We start from the raw sequence: 19267 nt of genomic DNA, 5'->3' as shown, positions 1-19267 counted from the left end.
CCTGCGAAGGCCGTCTCGTTTAATTCTAGGTTGAGGACACTTCGTATATGCATCCTACAGAGGATGCGACCTCCAGAGGATTCGACCTCCGGAGGGTGCAGCCTTCTAAATGAGACACAGCTATTGTTGTCGCTACAGCTGCTCGAGCGCGGAGAAAATGGTGGACAGCATACAACTGGCTGAGAGCAGAAATATGCTAATTCGAGACAGTCCGTCAGAAGGGGAGGGGCTTGAGCAATATGAGGTCATATTGCGCAGAAAATCAAAACGGCTTAAAGGGACAGTTCACCCAAAAATTAAAATTCTGTCATTATTTACTCACCCTGGTGTCGTTCCAAACCTGTATGAGTTGCTTTCTTATGTTGAACACAAAAGAAGATATTTTGAAGATTGCTGGTAATCAAACAGTTGGTGGTTGCCATTGACTTCCATAGTATTTATTTACATTTTGTTTTGGGGGATTAAAAAAAAAGTAATGGATAGATTTTATCATTGTAGGGTGGTCGTGTCCACACACTGCTTGGACACATTTATATGCAAATACCGTGTAAAAGTGAATTTTGCATCCGATGTCCCCTTTAATTGATTTTTGATGTGATACAATAATCGAAAAAACACTCTAAAGCTAAAAGCAGATAAACTGCGCACATCCGCATCTCATTTTAACAGCAAACCATCCTGTTAAATAAAAAAAAGTATGGTAGAAGTTATTTCAACCTATGGGCCTGTTCTACCTGCAAGCCATTGACGATGACATCAAGAACTTCAGCTGTCAGACAGTCCTATGATGAGTATGTATTCCTTACTGTAGTATAGTTTTAATGTTGTCATGAAATTTCTCTCCAGCAATTTTTAGGTGCCATTCTCGGACTTAAAGCTTATGTTATCACTCTTTCTTGTTTAGGAGGTTTGTTTCTTTGTTTCCATGTTCTGCAGAATAGACAAGGAGAGACAAGGATCAGAACATGACGCAAACTGAACCTGTTTGAACCTACGTCCCCATGAGCACAAAAGCAGCTGTATCATGAACAAGTGCATCATCTACCGTGCCACTTTGATTTTTTTTAAAGGTGAAGTGTGTAATTTGTGCACCATAGCAACACCAAACCAAACATAAAAAATGATCCAATAAACAGTCCACCCCAAACTCGTTCCATTGGTTCAGTGTTGCTGTGTCAGGCTGGTCAGGATCAAACAAACAATGCAATGTCATGAGACACAGTGTTTAGAGTACTGCTCAAAATATGATTAGCCTTTAAGACTAAAAAAAAATCAGTTCTCTGCATTGTTTTCAATAGGCTATAAAAATGAGTCTTTGTAAATAAAGTTGCTGCTGTCTCACATGTGTGGGATGCATTCATGCAGTCGTGTACATTGTAGTAGGGGCTCAAGCTGACAGTTTATAAGCAGATATCCTTATGCCTCACACACTAATATAGCATATAGCGTCTCTCCAGGGGCAGATGAAAAGCACAGGTCTCATTTCTCTGTCACCATCCCACACTGTTTGTAAGACGAGAGGCCTTTTCCCAAGCCTGGAGCCTGCAGACAGCTGTTGTTGCAACTCCTTCTCTGTCATGTTTAATATCAGAGAGAGGTTGTGCACCCTATGTGTAGCAGAGATTAGCATGCACTGACATGAATATGAATAGTGAATAGTGAATATGAGAGTGTACAAAAGTCAGTAAACGTGTTCTAGTTTATTCCCTTTATCCATAATCATTCTGTAGCTGTAGTAATAATGTGCGAAACTGCATTATTTTGCACTGATATTACAATTTTGGCTGATACTGATTTATGGATGCAAGCACTATTCTGTATCACAACACTACAATGTACAGTATGAAAAATAGATTTTCAGGATCATGTGCACTGTTGTGAAAGAAAGGTGTGCACTCGAAACAAGAGCATCATTGCAAAACTTCCAGCACAATAATACCTATATCTCAATAATCTTTGCAAGCCAAAATTGTAATTGACAACAAAATCTGATTAATCGCCCAGGCCTAAGACAAAGTTGATCCAGTCCTCCTGCCCATCCCTAGACTACAGCTACACCTTCATGAGTTTCAGTCAACTAATATTTGTGTATCTTGAGATCCTTGCAGAAATTATGTGACATCACCAGTGCAGAGTGCAATAGTCGGTCTGGTTTTCGCCTTGGAGGACTGATCACTATCACTAAAATAAAACCCATTCAGAGAATGTCATGCAGACAAGGTCAAAGCTCTTTCGTATCCTTTGTTCTACTCAGTCTAACAGCACAGAGCATTGTTAAAGAGCTCGCAGACTGTTACTTTCACAGTTCTACACTTATAAGGTTTGACGCACACTGGTGTTTCCAATACATCTCGCTTTGGCTTCCAAATGCAACTGCAGAATAAACATCAGTCTCAGCACACTAAGCAATGTTGTGCACAGACTCTAGTCCAGCTCAGCAGTTCCCCCTGCACCCCCCAACAGGACAAGCTAATCCCTCTCATAGACTCAGTGAGTGAACGCTCGTGGTAAAAAAAAACGTAATCCAGGGGTTTGAAATACTAGGTCAGATAATGCTAGAGTACATTAGCACACATAGTTTACGCCGTCCACATCACCTGATCATGGTACGGTGAAAAAGCCATCATGAATAATAAGATGAAGTGTAAGCGGATCATTACAGTAAAAACGTAAATCTTTTTCTGCTAATCAGGAAGTGCAATATGGGTAGATTTACAAAAGAGCAAATATGGGCTGACAGACCGTTCAGACAATTGCTCATTTTGAGATTACATGCTATAAGTCTCAGAAGCAAGTCCTTCCTTTGTTTTCAAATATTTCAAATATGTATTGCATGTTTAAAAAAACATTTACATCTCAGAATTGCTATAAGTAAATAGTACTAGCTTATATCACATAGGCTATGTGTCAGTATTATATTAGCTCTTTTCTTCTAGTTATCTGTATTGGCCAATGAAAAACCCTATTAATTAACTATATCTGTTTAGTGGGTCCATGTGGAAATCTGATGCCCACATTTCCTTGTGAATTTGCCTAAAACAGTCTTTGGGGCTCTTATTAATCAATTTATTTGAAAATCTTCAGTTCACAAGGCCCTCATTTCTTCAGTTCACCTCACAAACTGGTTTTATTTTTAAATATGTAAAGAAATGCTTATAGTATGTAAAATATACCATCAAATGTGTTTCGCTTCCTATTCAGACTTGTAAAAGGTGGAACTGTCTGTTAAATTTTTGCCATCCTCACTTGGATTTGATGTCTCTTTACAGCCTAGCAATCAAATACACAACCAATTATTCATGATTAGAGGAAATTAAAGTAAAAGTCTAGAAATCAATCACTGAAAACCCCATATTGATTGACCACTATGCTGCCTGCATGCCTATGGTGGCTCTGCTAACAATCCCTGAGAAAAGCATTATGGTAACATTTTAATTTTAAGGTGTCCTCATTACAGTGTAATTACACAAATAAGTACTGAGTAACATTAATTAACAACATGCACTTACTATAGGGTTAGGATTAGTTGCTTATAATTATTCATAATTTACTGTTGCTTCTATAGTAAGTAGCTACATGTACAAGTAGTAACAATGACACTAAAATAAAGTGTCACCAGCATTACTGTAGCAAAGTAAGAATTTATCTAAAAACATCCCTTCAAAAACAAAAACTGCACACTCTTCGCAGTTTTTCTGCTCACCAAATCGTTAATGAATTGTCATCTTTCCTTGTGCCTCCTTTATGTTGTTTACTATTAGCAGTGCGTCTTATGTAGGAGTAAACAAGTGTTTTGATGACTTATGCTTATAGAATCTGTATAATGTGGTCTGGGCCTATATGATGATGGGGATTGGTCCAGATCTCTATGAATGAAAGCAAAACAACATCTCTAGCAAGCGAGATGTCAACTCCCTCATCTTAAATGCAGCGACCTCGAAATATCCATACAATATCCGGCTGAACCGGTGTCATAACCGATCAAGCAGACTGTTTAGCTACTAACTATAGCTTAAAATTCGACACAATGTGTCCTTGTCCAGGAACGCAACATTGTGTACCCATCACATGAGGCTGCGATGGCAATATCAGGCAGATCGAGGCCCGTTCTTCAGGCACGACCATCTGAACTGTTACTCCTTGTCGTCTACAATGTCTCATATTAAACGGGCTGTAGGCTGCTACAGATCCCCGCTCACTACTATACGCCCTAAATGATTCAGCACTCCTCCGTCAATCACTATCCACATTTACCTCTCGGGCTCGAGTCCTGCAGATACGGTGAAGCGATGGGCGTGACATTCCCCGAGTTCGGTGCTGACAACAGCGGGGATCGTTCATCCACACCATCGGAAGCCATTGTGTCAGTAGACCAGCACGGAACAGCAGCGGCAGCGGCGAATGGTGGTGGGCTCCGTCCGCTGCTCTGGAGAGGGGCACTGAGACTCGGAGCTCAAGGCAGGGCAGTGGAGAGGCGGAGTCAAAGACGTAAGCGGGAGGATGAGAAATCACTGCTGGACCGGACGGGATCTCCCTCCCTCCCTTCTGCAGCCAGTGTCAGTGTTGCCCTCTAGTCTTTCCCCGAGTCTAGTTATTTGACCTTGTAAAGATGCATTTGGTCATCACAGGAGAATATGTTCAGTTTCTGTCCTGAAGCCCACTCCCTCATACCGTGTAGGGCATACAGGACGACAGTGCCAGAAGGAACATTATTTACAGCCATGCAAGGAGTGTTCATGTTCAGTTGTATAAACATAGCCACTATGTTAAGACTGTGTCTTTTGACCAAGTAGTGGTTAACCAAGTTCAGGTTCAGGTTACTTTTTTTGTACCCTTAGGTAAATTAGGTTGCAGTGAACAAGTTCAGGCCTTCTACACACAATACAATAGACAGTAGCCTAATACAATAAAGACATTCACTACAACAACAACAACAACAACAACAAAAAAATCTAATTTGGTCTAATTTGATTTTAGAATAAAAATAGACCAATCTACCTTTTTATGTAACTGACTTTACAAAGTTATGACCGGTCTTAAAGGGGGAAAAGCTTTTTTGTACTTTTCTAACCTAAACTGGTATAAACTTTATACCCAAAAAAAAAAAAAAACACTAAATGGGATCAGAACATAATACTACAAAACATCAAATTTTATTAATATTAGCTTATAAATTAAATGAGTTCAAATAAAATGATACTATACTGTAATTCATCACAGCTCACTTTTAGCTTCGTCATTTTCTATTTTCAATATGTAATTTTTAGCATTCTTTTTAAAATCTTGTAAAGGTATGAAAATGTGTTATGTGCCCATGTAGGCTGTGTTTTCCACACATCAGGGGTCTTCAAGTCTTCAATACAAACACACACACACACACTTGTATTTGTGGTTTATGGGGACTCTCCATTGGTGTAATGGTTTACATCAGGGGTCTTCAAGTCTTCAATACAAACACACACACACACACACACACATACTTGTATTTGTGTTTTATGGGGACTCTCCATTGGTGTAATGGTTTTTATACTGTACAAACTGTATTTTCTATTGGCCTACACCAACCCTACCCCTTACAGGAAACTGCTGGCAATTTTTGAATTTCATAAAACACCGTTTTGTATGTTTTTTAAGCCTTTTGTTTTACGGGGACACAGGAAGTGTCCTCATAAACCATGTTTACGTTGTAGTACCCATGTCATTATACACATTTGTGTCCTCATAAACCATATATACCTGTACACACACACACACACACACACAAATGTCCTATGGTAATGTTTACATATCATATAAGTGCATTTACATTTATTTGCAATCCAATTATTGTCTGATGGCTTATAAATAATTAACATTCATGAGCTTAAGCCTTCGCTGTATTTTGTGTCCAGTCTAACGACGCACTGCGCATGTCAGTGCAAAAGATACACGACAACTGCACGACCACCGCTCACTTACATTCATTCATTCATTCAGGTAAGAACTGCATCGTTTACAGAAATATTCATATGTGGTATGAGGCAAGCCCATTTTAATCTTAGGCATTGCATTTATCAACTGGTTCCGAGCAAACTAGCCCGCTGCGTCTTTACCGTAGCTTTGTTTTTAGCCAACCTGTCATTAGCGATGCTCGCGTACGAACTCATGTGTCCAGGCCTACATATATACCTGTACACACACACACACACACACACAAATGTCCTATGGTAATGTTTACATATCATATAAGTGCATTTACATTTATTTGCAATCCAATTATTGTCTGATGGCTTATAAATAATTAACATTCATGAGCTTAAGCCTTCGCTGTATTTTGTGTCCAGTCTAACGACGCACTGCGCATGTCAGTGCAAAAGATACACGACAACTGCACGACCACCGCGCTCACTTACATTCATTCATTCATTCATTCAGGTAAGAACAGCATCGTTTACAGAAATATTCATATGTGGTATGAGGCAAGCCCATTTTAATCTTAGGCATTGCATTTATCAACTGGTTCCGAGCAAACTAGCCCGCTGCGTCTTTACCGTAGCTTTGTTTTTAGCCAACCTGTCATTAGCGATGCTCGCGTACGAACTCATGTGTCCAGGCCTAACAATGGCCTTCTATCATTTTTTAGTATTTATTATTATTTTTTTTTACTTCGGACTTTCTTCTGAAACATAAGCCTGATCGATGTTTGATCTGGGACTTGCTGACACCGTGTTTATTTTCTTAGTTATAATGTACTCTCTTATAGGCATGACCGTTTCAGCCATGTACCGTTATTGTATAAGATACAGTTATCTGTATAATGATATGAAGTGTTGCTAGGTTTCACATCTTTCTTTTTTTTCATAAGGAATCTAATCTGAGATCGTCAAATGTCATGTACTATTGGGTTCTCACGTACGATTCTGGTGTATTTATTTCTTTGTTAAATAATCTATTCCGTTTCTGTATTAAACATTTTATTCTGTTCGATTACTTGTTGAAGGTTCTTTTTTATTCCTCTATCCGTTAAAGTATTCGATTCTCTATTGAATATTTTGTTGTATTTGATTCTCTGCTAAAGATTCTATTCTAATTGATTCTCTTTTAAATAATATTCTGTTCTTGTCGTTGTCTCTATTAGATATTTTGTTCTGATTCTTTATTCAAGATTCTGTTATATTCGATTCTTCCTTAAAGATTCCATTTATCATTTTTTAGTATTTATTATTATTTTTTTTTACTTCGGACTTTCTTCTGAAACATAAGCCTGATCGATGTTTGATCTGGGACTTGCTGACACCGTGTTTATTTTCTTAGTTATAATGTACTCTCTTATAGGCATGACCGTTTCAGCCATGTACCGTTATTGTATAAGATACAGTTATCCGTATAATGATATGAAGTGTTGCTAGGTTTCACATCTTTTTTTTTTCATAAGGAATCTAATCTGAGATCGTCAAATGTCATGTACTATTGGGTTCTCACGTACGATTCTGGTGTATTTATTTCTTTGTTAAATAATCTATTCCGTTTCTGTATTAAACATTTTATTCTGTTCGATTACTTGTTGAAGGTTCTTTTTTATTCCTCTATCCGTTAAAGTATTCGATTCTCTATTGAATATTTTGTTGTATTTGATTCTCTGCTAAAGATTCTATTCTAATTGATTCTCTTTTAAATAATATTCTGTTCTTGTCGTGTCTCTATTAGATATTTTGTTCTGATTCTTTATTCAAGATTCTGTTATATTCGATTCTTCCTTAAAGATTCCATTCTATTCGATTCTCTGTTGAAGAATCTTGTTGTGTTTGATTCTCTGCTGAAGATTCTATTCGAATTGATTCTCTATGAAAGATTCTGTTTTATTCGTTTCTCTATTAGATATTCTGTTCGGATTCTCTATTCAAGATTCCATTCTGTTTGTTTCTTTATTAAATATTCTGGTCTACTTGGTTCTCAATGAAAGATTCTCTATTTATTTCTCTGTTAAAGATTCTATTATGTTTCACTACTGAGTGAAAGTTCTGCTATATTCTATTCACTTCTTTGTAAAAGTTTCTGTTGTATTTGATTCTCAAAGAGGTTATATTCTATTTAATTCTTATTAAAGGTTCCGTTCTGTTTGTTTCATTGTTTTCATTGTTTCTGTTGTTTTATTTTTTTATTAAATATTCTGTTCTAAATAGTTTGGGTGATATTGGATATGCAGAGTATTTTTCTAGGCATTCTGATTTTAACCCTGGTTTTATCATATATATAATATGCATTTTTCACCCATGTTAAGGTATGAGGCAAGCCCATTTTAATCTTAGGCATTGCATTTATCAACTGGTTCCGAGCAAACTAGCCCGCTGCGTCTTTACCGTAGCTTTGTTTTTAGCCAACCTGTCATTAGCGATGCTCGCGTACGAACTCATGTGTCCAGGCCTACCAATGGCCTTCTATCATTTTTTAGTATTTATTATTATTTTTTTTTACTTCGGACTTTCTTCTGAAACATAAGCCTGATCGATGTTTGATCTGGGACTTGCTGACACCGTGTTTATTTTCTTAGTTATAATGTACTCTCTTATAGGCATGACCGTTTCAGCCATGTACCGTTATTGTATAAGATACAGTTATCCGTATAATGATATGAAGTGTTGCTAGGTTTCACATCTTTTTTTTTTCATAAGGAATCTAATCTGAGATCGTCAAATGTCATGTACTATTGGGTTCTCACGTACGATTCTGGTGTATTTATTTCTTTGTTAAATAATCTATTCCGTTTCTGTATTAAACATTTTATTCTGTTCGATTACTTGTTGAAGGTTCTTTTTTATTCCTCTATCCGTTAAAGTATTCGATTCTCTATTGAATATTTTGTTGTATTTGATTCTCTGCTAAAGATTCTATTCTAATTGATTCTCTTTTAAATAATATTCTGTTCTTGTCGTTGTCTCTATTAGATATTTTGTTCTGATTCTTTATTCAAGATTCTGTTATATTCGATTCTTCCTTAAAGATTCCATTCTATTCGATTCTCTGTTGAAGAATCTTGTTGTGTTTGATTCTCTGCTGAAGATTCTATTCGAATTGATTCTCTATGAAAGATTCTGTTTTATTCGTTTCTCTATTAGATATTCTGTTCGGATTCTCTATTCAAGATTCCATTCTGTTTGTTTCTTTATTAAATATTCTGGTCTACTTGGTTCTCAATGAAAGATTCTGCTCTATTTATTTCTCTGTTAAAGATTCTATTATGTTTCACTACTGAGTGAAAGTTCTGCTATATTCTATTCACTTCTTTGTAAAAGTTTCTGTTGTATTTTATTCTCAAAGAGGTTATATTCTATTTAATTCTTATTAAAGGTTCCGTTCTGTTTGTTTCATTGTTTTCATTGTTTCTGTTGTTTTATTTTTTTATTAAATATTCTGTTCTAAATAGTTTGGGTGATATTGGATATGCAGAGTATTTTTCTAGGCATTCTGATTTTAACCCTGGTTTTATCATATATATAATATGCATTTTTCACCCATGTTAAAACTTTGCTCTTATCACCAGGTGTAAGAAATGGGGAAGGCTCTTTCTCACCTGCCGAAGCACACCTGTCATGATGAGTGTAAGGACAGCCTGACTTCATCGCCCGGGTACAGCGCCATGCAGACTGATGACAGTAAGAATGGGGGAGACGTGTCTCAGTTCCCTTACGTGGAGTTCAATGGCCGAGACAGCGTCACCTGCCCCACATGCCAAGGCACTGGAAGGATCCCCCGAGGTACATTTTTAAACTCGGTTGAGAACACTTCATCTAGAGAGTTCCTGTTAATGGAAATGTTTAAAAGTAACCCAATCTGAAATGTCATCTCTCACTAAAAAAAATGTACACCATGTGACACACTGTGACGTGTGTATGCAGGTCAAGAAAATCAGCTGGTGGCCCTGATCCCATACAGTGACCAGAGGCTGAGACCCAGGAGAACGTAAGAAACCTTGAAAGATTTTTTATCCTGATGCATTTTGTTAAACCAGTTACTTAGTGCTCCAGTCTCAATCCTTTCGTGAAGCTATTTGTTTTATGTTATAGAATACTGATTGAACTCTCTGACTAAATCTATGTTATGTATGTCTCACAGCAAGCTGTATGTGACTGCTTCAGTCATTGTGTGCCTGCTGCTCTCCAGCCTGGCTGTGTTCTTTCTTTTCCCACGTTCCATTGATGTCAACTATGTGGGAGTGAAGTCTGTCTACGTGTCCTATGACCAGAGCAAACGCATTGTGTATCTCAATGTCACTGTAAGGTCTTGCAGAGCAATTATCACTGAACTCACCTGACAAAAGTGATGCTTTTAAAAGTGTTTGACATTGTATCTGGTTCAGGAGGAAAATTGAGAGATCCCAAAAAAGACAATTCGGTTGTTATTTGGCTGGAATGAATTTCATGAATTTCAATTTAATGGAATTTTAAAACACTGAGAGTCATACATTTGCAAATTTGTAAAATGGTTACAGAGGAAAAAACTGGGCATCATACACTAAAAAAACAAGTGAGGATCACACACTAACAGACTTTCAGGTTGTACCTAACACAAGACGCTCATGCAAAAACATGAAACCTGTGCCTCTGATGAAACCAGACGCATGACAAACAATATGTGTATTAAAATTGGCTCAAAATATTGAACATGTCTGATATACTCCTGACTGGATGGAATCACAGTCTGAAGCTAAAAAATCAGAGTCTGTGCCCATCATACACTGTGAGTTTCTTAGAAATTTGCCTGAAATCTGTAGACTTCATTTCATTGACAAATAATTTCTGAAATTTTTAATAATAGCTAAAAAACATTTTTTTAATGTCAAAAACTAATGGAAATCTATTGAGATTTTTGTCAACAAATAAAAACAAGAAAATGGGACGATTTGGGAAGACATCTGGTCATCTATTTGATTCTCTATTAAATACTCTGGTCTATTCGGTTCTCAATTAAAGATTCAGTTAAAGACCAATTTTATTCTATTCACTTATCTGTAAAGGGGTTTTGTTGTATTTGATTCTCTACTAAAGTGTCCGTTTGATTTGTTTCCTGTTTTCTCTATTCAGGATTTTGTTATATTGCATTTTCTGTAAAAGATTTGATTTATTAAAGATTCTGTTCTATTATTTATAAAATATTCCGTTCTAAATAGTTTTGGTGATATTGGATATGTGCCTCCTATGAATCCAGATTTGTGACAAATGAAATCAATATGTGTTCTAAAATTGGTTTAAAATATCAAACTTTTGATATCTTCTGAATGAATGGATTCATAGCCTGAAGCTATAAAATCAGAGTCTGTGCCCATCATACACTATACAGTTTTCTAGGAAATCTGCCAGCTCTGACTGCCCAAAAATCTGCAGACTGGTTCTGACTTTGGGCAGCAAGCATTGACTCCTTCATACTGTAAACGGGGGCAAAAGTCCTGGAGTGTATTTCAGCCTTTATTGACCTTTAACCCTTGAAGTTGTCCTTTAGCTTTGATAATTCAGTCTGTTTATTTGTCTTTCTTTTTTTTAAAGAACTCATTGAATATTACTAACAACAACTATTACTCGGTGGACGTGGCCAACATCACAGCCCAGGTGCAGTTTTCCAATACTGTGATTGGAAAAACCCGCATTAGCAACATAACCACTATTGACCCTCTGGATATGAAGCAGGTAGAGCTTTATTTGCACTAGCGGTTAAATATAGGCATGTTTTTTTAGCATATATAAACAAAGTATTTTGTAATACTTCCGGTTTTTTCTTTTGTTGTATTTGATTCTCTACTAAAGTGTCCGTTTGATTTGTTTCCTGTTTTCTCTATTCAGGATTTTGTTATATTGCATTTTCTGTAAAAGATTTGATTTATTAAAGATTCTGTTCTATTATTTATAAAATATTCCGTTCTAAATAGTTTTGGTGATATTGGATATGTGCCTCCTATGAATCCAGATTTGTGACAAATGAAATCAATATGTGTTCTAAAATTGGTTTAAAATATCAAACTTTTGATATCTTCTGAATGAATGGATTCATAGCCTGAAGCTATAAAATCAGAGTCTGTGCCCATCATACACTATACAGTTTTCTAGGAAATCTGCCAGCTCTGACTGCCCAAAAATCTGCAGACTGGTTCTGACTTTGGGCAGCAAGCATTGACTCCTTCATACTGTAAACGGGGGCAAAAGTCCTGGAGTGTATTTCAGCCTTTATTGACCTTTAACCCTTGAAGTTGTCCTTTAGCTTTGATAATTCAGTCTGTTTATTTGTCTTTCTTTTTTTTAAAGAACTCATTGAATATTACTAACAACAACTATTACTCGGTGGACGTGGCCAACATCACAGCCCAGGTGCAGTTTTCCAATACTGTGATTGGAAAAACCCGCATTAGCAACATAACCACTATTGACCCTCTGGATATGAAGCAGGTAGAGCTTTATTTGCACTAGTGGTTAAATATAGGCATGTTTTTTTAGCATATATAAACAAAGTATTTTGTAATACTTCCGGTTTTTTCTTTTTTTTGTCAGATTGACTACATGGTGCCCACTACTATTGCAGATGAAATGAGCTATATGTAGTAAGTTTACACACTTTTCATACATGAAAGCGTAAGGCGTAATAAATATATATATTTTTTTCCTGGCAGACCTTTCCAACTTCCTCTGTTTTCCAGTGACTACTGTACCCTGCAGAGCATCAAGGTGCACAACATTGTGGTTATGATGCAGTAAGTATTGTGCAAAACATGTGTACTTTACTTGAAGTATTTGGGCATTAACAAAGGGATTGATTTTTAACAATAACTTGTAAACATTTCAAGACAGAACTACTTCGAGCTACAAGGTTGTTAATCAGTGGTACATGCTTTAGTTGTAGCCATCAGCCCACATTAATTTAACTTAGTTTTTAAATAATCGTGTTTAACAGCAAAATTCCAAGTGGAAAACTATATTATCCATGATTCAGCAGAATCTCCACATTAGAGAATCGCATCAAAAGAACTCTTTCACTTTAGATAGAGTTGCTCTCAAACGACGTAGATATTTGTATATGTGACCCTGGACCACAAAACCAGTCTTAAGTCACTGGGGTATATTTGTAGCAATAGCCAAAATTACATTGTATGGGTCAAAATTATTGATTTTTATTTGATGCCAAAAATCATTAGGATATTAAGTAAAGATCATGTTCCATGAAGATATTTTGTAAATGTCCTACTGTAAATATATAAAAACTTAATTTTTGATTAGTAATATGCATTGCTAAGAACTTCATTTGGACAACTTTAAAGGTGATTTTCTCAATATTTCAATTTTTTTGAACCCTCAGATTCCAGATTTTCAAATAGTTGTATCTCAGCCAAATATTGTCCTGTCCTAACAAACCATACATCAATTATTCAGCTTTCAGATGATGCATAAATCTCAATTTCGAAAAATTGACCCTTATGACTGGTTTTGTGGTCCAGGGTCACATATATAAGCATATTAAACATTTTTGAACATTCACTGAACATTTTTAAAACAATAGTTTTATCCAATAACTCAGTAGTTTTAACTTAAGTATTTAGCTGCCATTTTCATTTGATTGTTAGTCTCTTCATGAGATTGTAGTTCTTTCCCTCATTATAGCCGTCAAGTATACAGTCTTGTCTGTTTGTTTGATTTTCAAATATTTTTTAGCTTCAGTTTGTAACAATGTGATTCACCTTGTATCTGGTTGGTTTGGTTCATGGTTTATAACTCTTTAACATAAACTTTTAAAAAATCCCTGTGGAGAAAAAAGAATGGGAAAAATACTTCCAGAACAAAGGCCACTGAAAAAGTGGACAGACACTGTTGAAATCCAATGTTTTTTACTGATAAAAATTAATTGACATCAGTAATGCAGACAAATGAAAAGTCATGATCAATTGCAGTATCTCTTGTTGACAAGGTTTATATAGGGATAGTTCACCCAAAAATGTTCCTTTCTCTTTGGAGTGCTACAAGCTCTTGGTGCATAAAGAAGATCTGTAAAGTTGCAAAGACTAAAGTCTCAAATCCAAAGAGATATTCTTTATAAAAGTTCAGTGTCAGCCACGCCTACCTAAAACGGCTCGTTCTAACACGCCCCCACATGTCTACGTCACGATGTGGGAAGATTTGCATAACGCCGCCCAAATGTTCACGCAAAGAAAGAAGGCGTAACTTTTATTCTCGCTGTAGTATTGTTGCTGCCGCAGCTGCCATGTCGTGAAGGCGTTGTGTTTCATTGTGAAAGCGAAACTACTTTGGTTGGCCTTCCAAAAGAGGACGATATCCGCTTCGTCATGCCTGGAGCTGATCCGTGCTGGTCGCTGAGGAAATACATCAACTTTGCGCTGTCGATCGCCGGATGGGCTTTCACCGTGGGTCGTCACATGTGGTTGCCGCAAGCCCGCCGGCCGCCACTCACTCTAGCCCGCCGTGTGTTTCGTTGTGAAAGCGAAACTACTTTGTTTGGTCTTCCAAAAGAGGACACAACTAGAAATCAGTGGTTAAGTTGTATTTACAACACTGTTCCAGAACAGTTCAACCCAAATATTCAGATGTGTCCAGCGCATTTTATGGAGGACTGTTTACTGATCCTGGTAGAGTAGACTACAGTGCCGGCTGTTCTGACTCACAGACTGTAAGTACGTTTTTTATATTTAAAGAATTTGCAATGCAACGCAACGCGTAAAAAGCAGTATAAGTCATTATAATCCGTAATTACGTCCCCACTGGATGTAACAAATGCCTCGTTTATAATAGGTTTTAATGTTTTTGTCTCTTCGCTCCGGCCGGGACAAGGCATCACAATATGGCAAGGGGCATAACATTTCCATCACACGCTTGAGGTATTCGGCCAATCACAACGCACTAGATATCTGGCCAATCAGAGCACACCTCGCTTTTCAGACCGATGAGCTTTGTAAAAATCGACATGTTTCAGAAAGGTGGGGCATAGAGGAAAAACAATAATGTACAGTATGTGGAAAATAATGTGTTTTTTGAAACTTGAACCGCATAAACACATTTCATTACACCAAATACACAAATAATGTTCCTTTTAACAACATCATATGACCCCTTTAAATTAAATGGAATGGAAATATTTAACAATACATGTATAAATGTATAAATTATTATATATAAGTAGATTTATAAAATAAATTAAATAAGCATATGTCTTAACACTATGGACACAAAACATGTTCAGCAATGGTGCTCACGCAGGAAAAGCAGGTTCGAGTAATTGTTGTCCAATCAGGTTAATGAGCTTGGTTTACTTGTTACTAACTTGGCTTGTTGCTTTGCAGGATAACTGTCACTACCGTGTACTTTGGCCATGCTGAGCAGGTGTCTCAGGAGATGTACCAGTATGTGGATTGTGGAGAAAACACTACTGCTCTGCATGAGTACACTCTGAATACCCCTTTGGGAGGCTAGAGCTGAGCCTGATAGTTTAACACATCACCCTGTCCCTCACCGCTCCACTTCATGTGTCATTGTTTTGGCAAAACTGGTTGAGGGTTTACTGCACTTCTGCCAGTTAACCACTATATGTCAGGCTGTTTGCAATTCACGAATGATGCACTTTATTGTCCATGTTCTCCAAGCAATATGAACATTGCGAGGTCTCGTAGTTCTCATTCCAGTTCACTTTGCCAAACTGAATTGTTCGCTGCACATTCCTTTTTGACAAAGTTCCCTTATTTTCAAGCACTACCTATTTAAATCCTCTCTAAAGTGATGTAATGATATATTTGATGACCAACTGTGCTTTGGGTTATTTTTATTTCTACATCTAACCTGATATTCATTACAGTTTCAGTGATGGGATCAGTCTTAACCCAAACATCCTAATAGGAGTTTATGGCAATGGAAATATTCTAGAAGAATGGGTTCCTGTTAATGCCTCGTTCCACAGATTTGGTTCAGACTCAGAGGTGGCATTACATGACGCTGCCTTCTGAGGGGGTGTATATTTAGAGACTACTAAGGGGATGTCAGTGTATATAGCGCACAAGTTGGTAAAAGTAAAATGCTTCAATCTATTTATTTTGTTTGGACTTTGATAGCAGCGTTTCTCATTGTTAATCTGTCAATCTCTCCATGAGAAATTGCCTCCAAATGCAAACTGATAACACACTAATTACATGGAACAACAATCACTGTAAACTGAGAGCATCCGCCTGCTTGAAAAATGGAGGATAGTATGAGATGATCATTCCCTCAGATTCCCTAATGTTCACTAGATGTGATGTTTAGATTGAGAGAACTTTGATAACATTTTTAACATTTCTCAAAATGGAACTTAAAATTTTGAAACATTTTAATCATGTTGAAAAAAAGCTTCACAGATTATTTTAGCTTAAAGATGGCCTCTTTCCTCTGTAATAGAAGTGGCTGCTAACATGACGTGGCATTTATGCAGTTCATAACAACCGCTGGTGATACGTGTTTATATGTAACACTTGTGATTTTTGAGAAAAGTGGTTTGGACTGCTTTAGAGATACACTGAAATAACACGATGCTGACTGGTTTCCATTAAATAAACCTCTTTTGCGTCAGTTGTCTATTTTTTTATTACTAAATGTCAGAAAAAGAATTACAAATACAACAAATTTATTTTAGAAGGTTATTACAATATTGCCCTGATGAAACATCATTGTATATTTCAGATACATTCATATTTTTATATGAAGGCACACAATACACACTTACTACATTCATTTTTTTTATTAACTTGGACCATTTATTTTTTTGTTTGGACTTTGATAGCAGCGTTTCTCATTGTTAATCTGTCAATCTCTCCATGAGAAATTGCCTCCAAATGCAAACTGATAACACACTAATTACATGGAACAACAATCACTGTAAACTGAGAGCATCCGCCTGCTTGAAAAATGGAGGATAGTATGAGATGATCATTCCCTCAGATTCCCTAATGTTCACTAGATGTGATGTTTAGATTGAGAGAACTTTGATAACATTTTTAACATTTCTCAAAATGGAACTTAAAATTTTGAAACATTTTAATCATGTTGAAAAAAAGCTTCACAGATTATTTTAGCTTAAAGATGGCCTCTTTCCTCTGTAATAGAAGTGGCTGCTAACATGACGTGGCATTTATGCAGTTCATAACAACCGCTGGTGATACGTGTTTATATGTAACACTTGTGATTTTTGAGAAAAGTGGTTTGGACTGCTTTAGAGATACACTGAAATAACACGATGCTGACTGGTTTCCATTAAATAAACCTCTTTTGCGTCAGTTGTCTATTTTTTTATTACTAAATGTCAGAAAAAGAATTACAAATACAACAAATTAATTTTAGAAGGTGTAAAGGTATTTTCTTATTTTATTACAATATTGCCCTGATGAAACATCATTGTATATTTCAGATACATTCATATTTTTATATGAAGGCACACAATACACACTTACTACATTCATTTTTTTTTATTAACTTGGACCATTTATTTTTGAACTAAGTCTGAGAAGACAAAGTAAACAATTTAACAGAGGAAATAACCTGAAACGTTAACTCTTTTTGAAAAACATGAAATGCGCTGCAAACCTTAATCTTGAGTCTCTTGCTTGAGCACTTCCCTTACCAAAAAGTAGTATACTTCAAGTTTATTTTAGTAAGTATACTTAAGTAAAGTTCAAGTATATTTTTTAAGTATAATTTATGTAGTAAGTATACAAATATCAGTGTACTAGTAGTATACTTGTAAGTGTACTATTTCAATACTCCTTGGGACTAAATTGGCCCACTTTCTAGTATATAAAAGAATACTTTAAGTATAACAGTTGTAAACTTTGAGTACACAACTAGTTTACATCAAAATTTTTAGCTTGTACTGCAACTATACTAAAAGTGAACTTATAGGTATACTGATAGTTTACTAATTAAATACTTGTAGTAGCATTTTTAGTACACTTTGAAGTATAGTCTCAGTAAACTACTAGTTTAGTAGTTTTATACTGCAAGTAGACTATTATGTCCCTGTTTAGGTGTTAATTTGTAGGGTATCTGTTCTTATAGCTCAAATATATTTAGACTTTTATATATATAATTTAAGTATAAGTCAAGTATACTTAAATGTCATTTTAAGTATATTTCTGAGAAGTACATAAAGCCCATTTCTGAGAAGTACATAAAAAGTAGACTAAAAGTATACTTTCCTATTTTTTTGTTTAAAAGAAGTATAGTAATAGCACACTTGAATAAACTTCTTTTTCGTAAGGGTTGATTAAAAACACCTTTAAAAGTCAATTTCTAAACCTATTTAATGCTACTATTTTACAATATAAACGTGTATTATATATACGGGCAATATCACAAGATGAAGTGGAGTGATACAAATGGAGAAATGGTTCCCATGTTCATATTGGGTGTATATCTAATGCTTGGAAAGACCTCTCAGCCAATCAGATTCAAGAACCAGAAAGAACTGTTGTATAAATAAATGAATAGCATGCACTCATTCTACACTTTATTTCTCTCTATAAAAGTATTTGTAGACTGGAAACCTGTATGTACTTGGCAAGTAATGTTAGAGCAACATATGTAATGTTTAATTTGAGTTATTTCAGTACTTCAACATGCGCCTTGAGAGTTTCTCTGAAACCCTCCCCCTTCCCCAGCTCCACCTGTATAGATCTGCTACGGGTTATTTTATATGCTATTTGTGCAGCAGCAATATGTCTTAAATACTCACGGCACTGTATCACTGTATGCATTGGCAGTAGCAAGATCCTGTACTTGCTTGCAGCAGCAGCAATAATCTACAACTACAGCAATAACCAACAGCAGCAGCAGCAGCGTAGCAGACCTGTTCTGCCAAGACCAAACACATTAACATTGTCATATCCATCACCATGTTAAATCTTTCGAGAGTTGTCATGATTAAACTATGTGTAAAGCACAACTTGGCACAAACTTCACCCAGAGAAATTTCCTTGGAAATGCATAACAAGAAGTATTTCGTGTTTTGTTTTTCCTTGTACAAGAAAATATTTTCTGCTGTATTTGACAACATGCCACAAATACTATTGATTAGACTAAAGTTATAATTAAAGTGTTTTGGAACATTCCTTTGAACACAGATTGCTTACTGGTCTCACTTTCAGTTAAAATGAAACTTGATGCTCAGTGACAATAAATTCTATTGTTTCTGTAAAGAACGACCACTGAAATGTTAAAACACATCTACTTATTATGATTATCACATTTTAAAATAATAGTAACCTCATTAAAATATG

The 19267-nt window shown here is 36.1% G+C and overlaps 2 protein-coding genes across 4 annotated transcripts in view; one reads left to right on the top strand and one right to left on the bottom strand.

Moving 5' to 3' along the window:
* pip4p2 (phosphatidylinositol-4,5-bisphosphate 4-phosphatase 2) overlaps positions 1–4540 on the bottom strand; it is a 22861-nt gene extending 18321 nt beyond the window's left edge. Inside the window, exon 1 of the mRNA XM_016238383.1 lies at positions 4255–4540. Coding sequence (XP_016093869.1) covers positions 4255–4360 — 106 coding nt within the window. The 5' untranslated portion in view covers positions 4361–4540. The remainder of the gene's footprint in view (positions 1–4254) is intronic.
* A 1376-nt stretch (positions 4541–5916) lies between these two features.
* LOC107555560 (transmembrane protein 106B-like) lies at positions 5917–16565 on the top strand. Of its 3 annotated transcripts, none has more exons than XM_016238389.1 (8): positions 5917–5969; positions 9518–9734; positions 9876–9939; positions 10093–10252; positions 11520–11660; positions 12516–12565; positions 12662–12715; positions 15311–16565. In XM_016238389.1, exons 2-8 carry the CDS (start codon positions 9530–9532, stop codon positions 15438–15440), a joined length of 804 nt encoding a protein of 267 aa, XP_016093875.1. In that variant the 5' UTR covers positions 5917–5969; positions 9518–9529; the 3' UTR covers positions 15441–16565. The 3 variants fall into 3 exon arrangements, with proteins under 3 accessions (XP_016093875.1, XP_016093874.1, XP_016093873.1); XM_016238388.1 differs by having other exon boundaries at positions 5948–5976; positions 9521–9734; XM_016238387.1 differs by lacking the exon at positions 5917–5969 and adding an exon at positions 6323–6414 and having other exon boundaries at positions 9521–9734.
* Positions 16566–19267: the final 2702 nt, after the last annotated feature.

The sequence above is a fragment of the Sinocyclocheilus grahami genome, unplaced genomic scaffold (assembly GCF_001515645.1).
Source record: "Sinocyclocheilus grahami isolate Dianchi unplaced genomic scaffold, SAMN03320097.WGS_v1.1 scaffold538.1, whole genome shotgun sequence".
Taxonomy (NCBI): Eukaryota; Metazoa; Chordata; class Actinopteri; order Cypriniformes; family Cyprinidae; genus Sinocyclocheilus; species Sinocyclocheilus grahami.
This window is presented reverse-complemented; position numbering and strand designations above follow the sequence as displayed.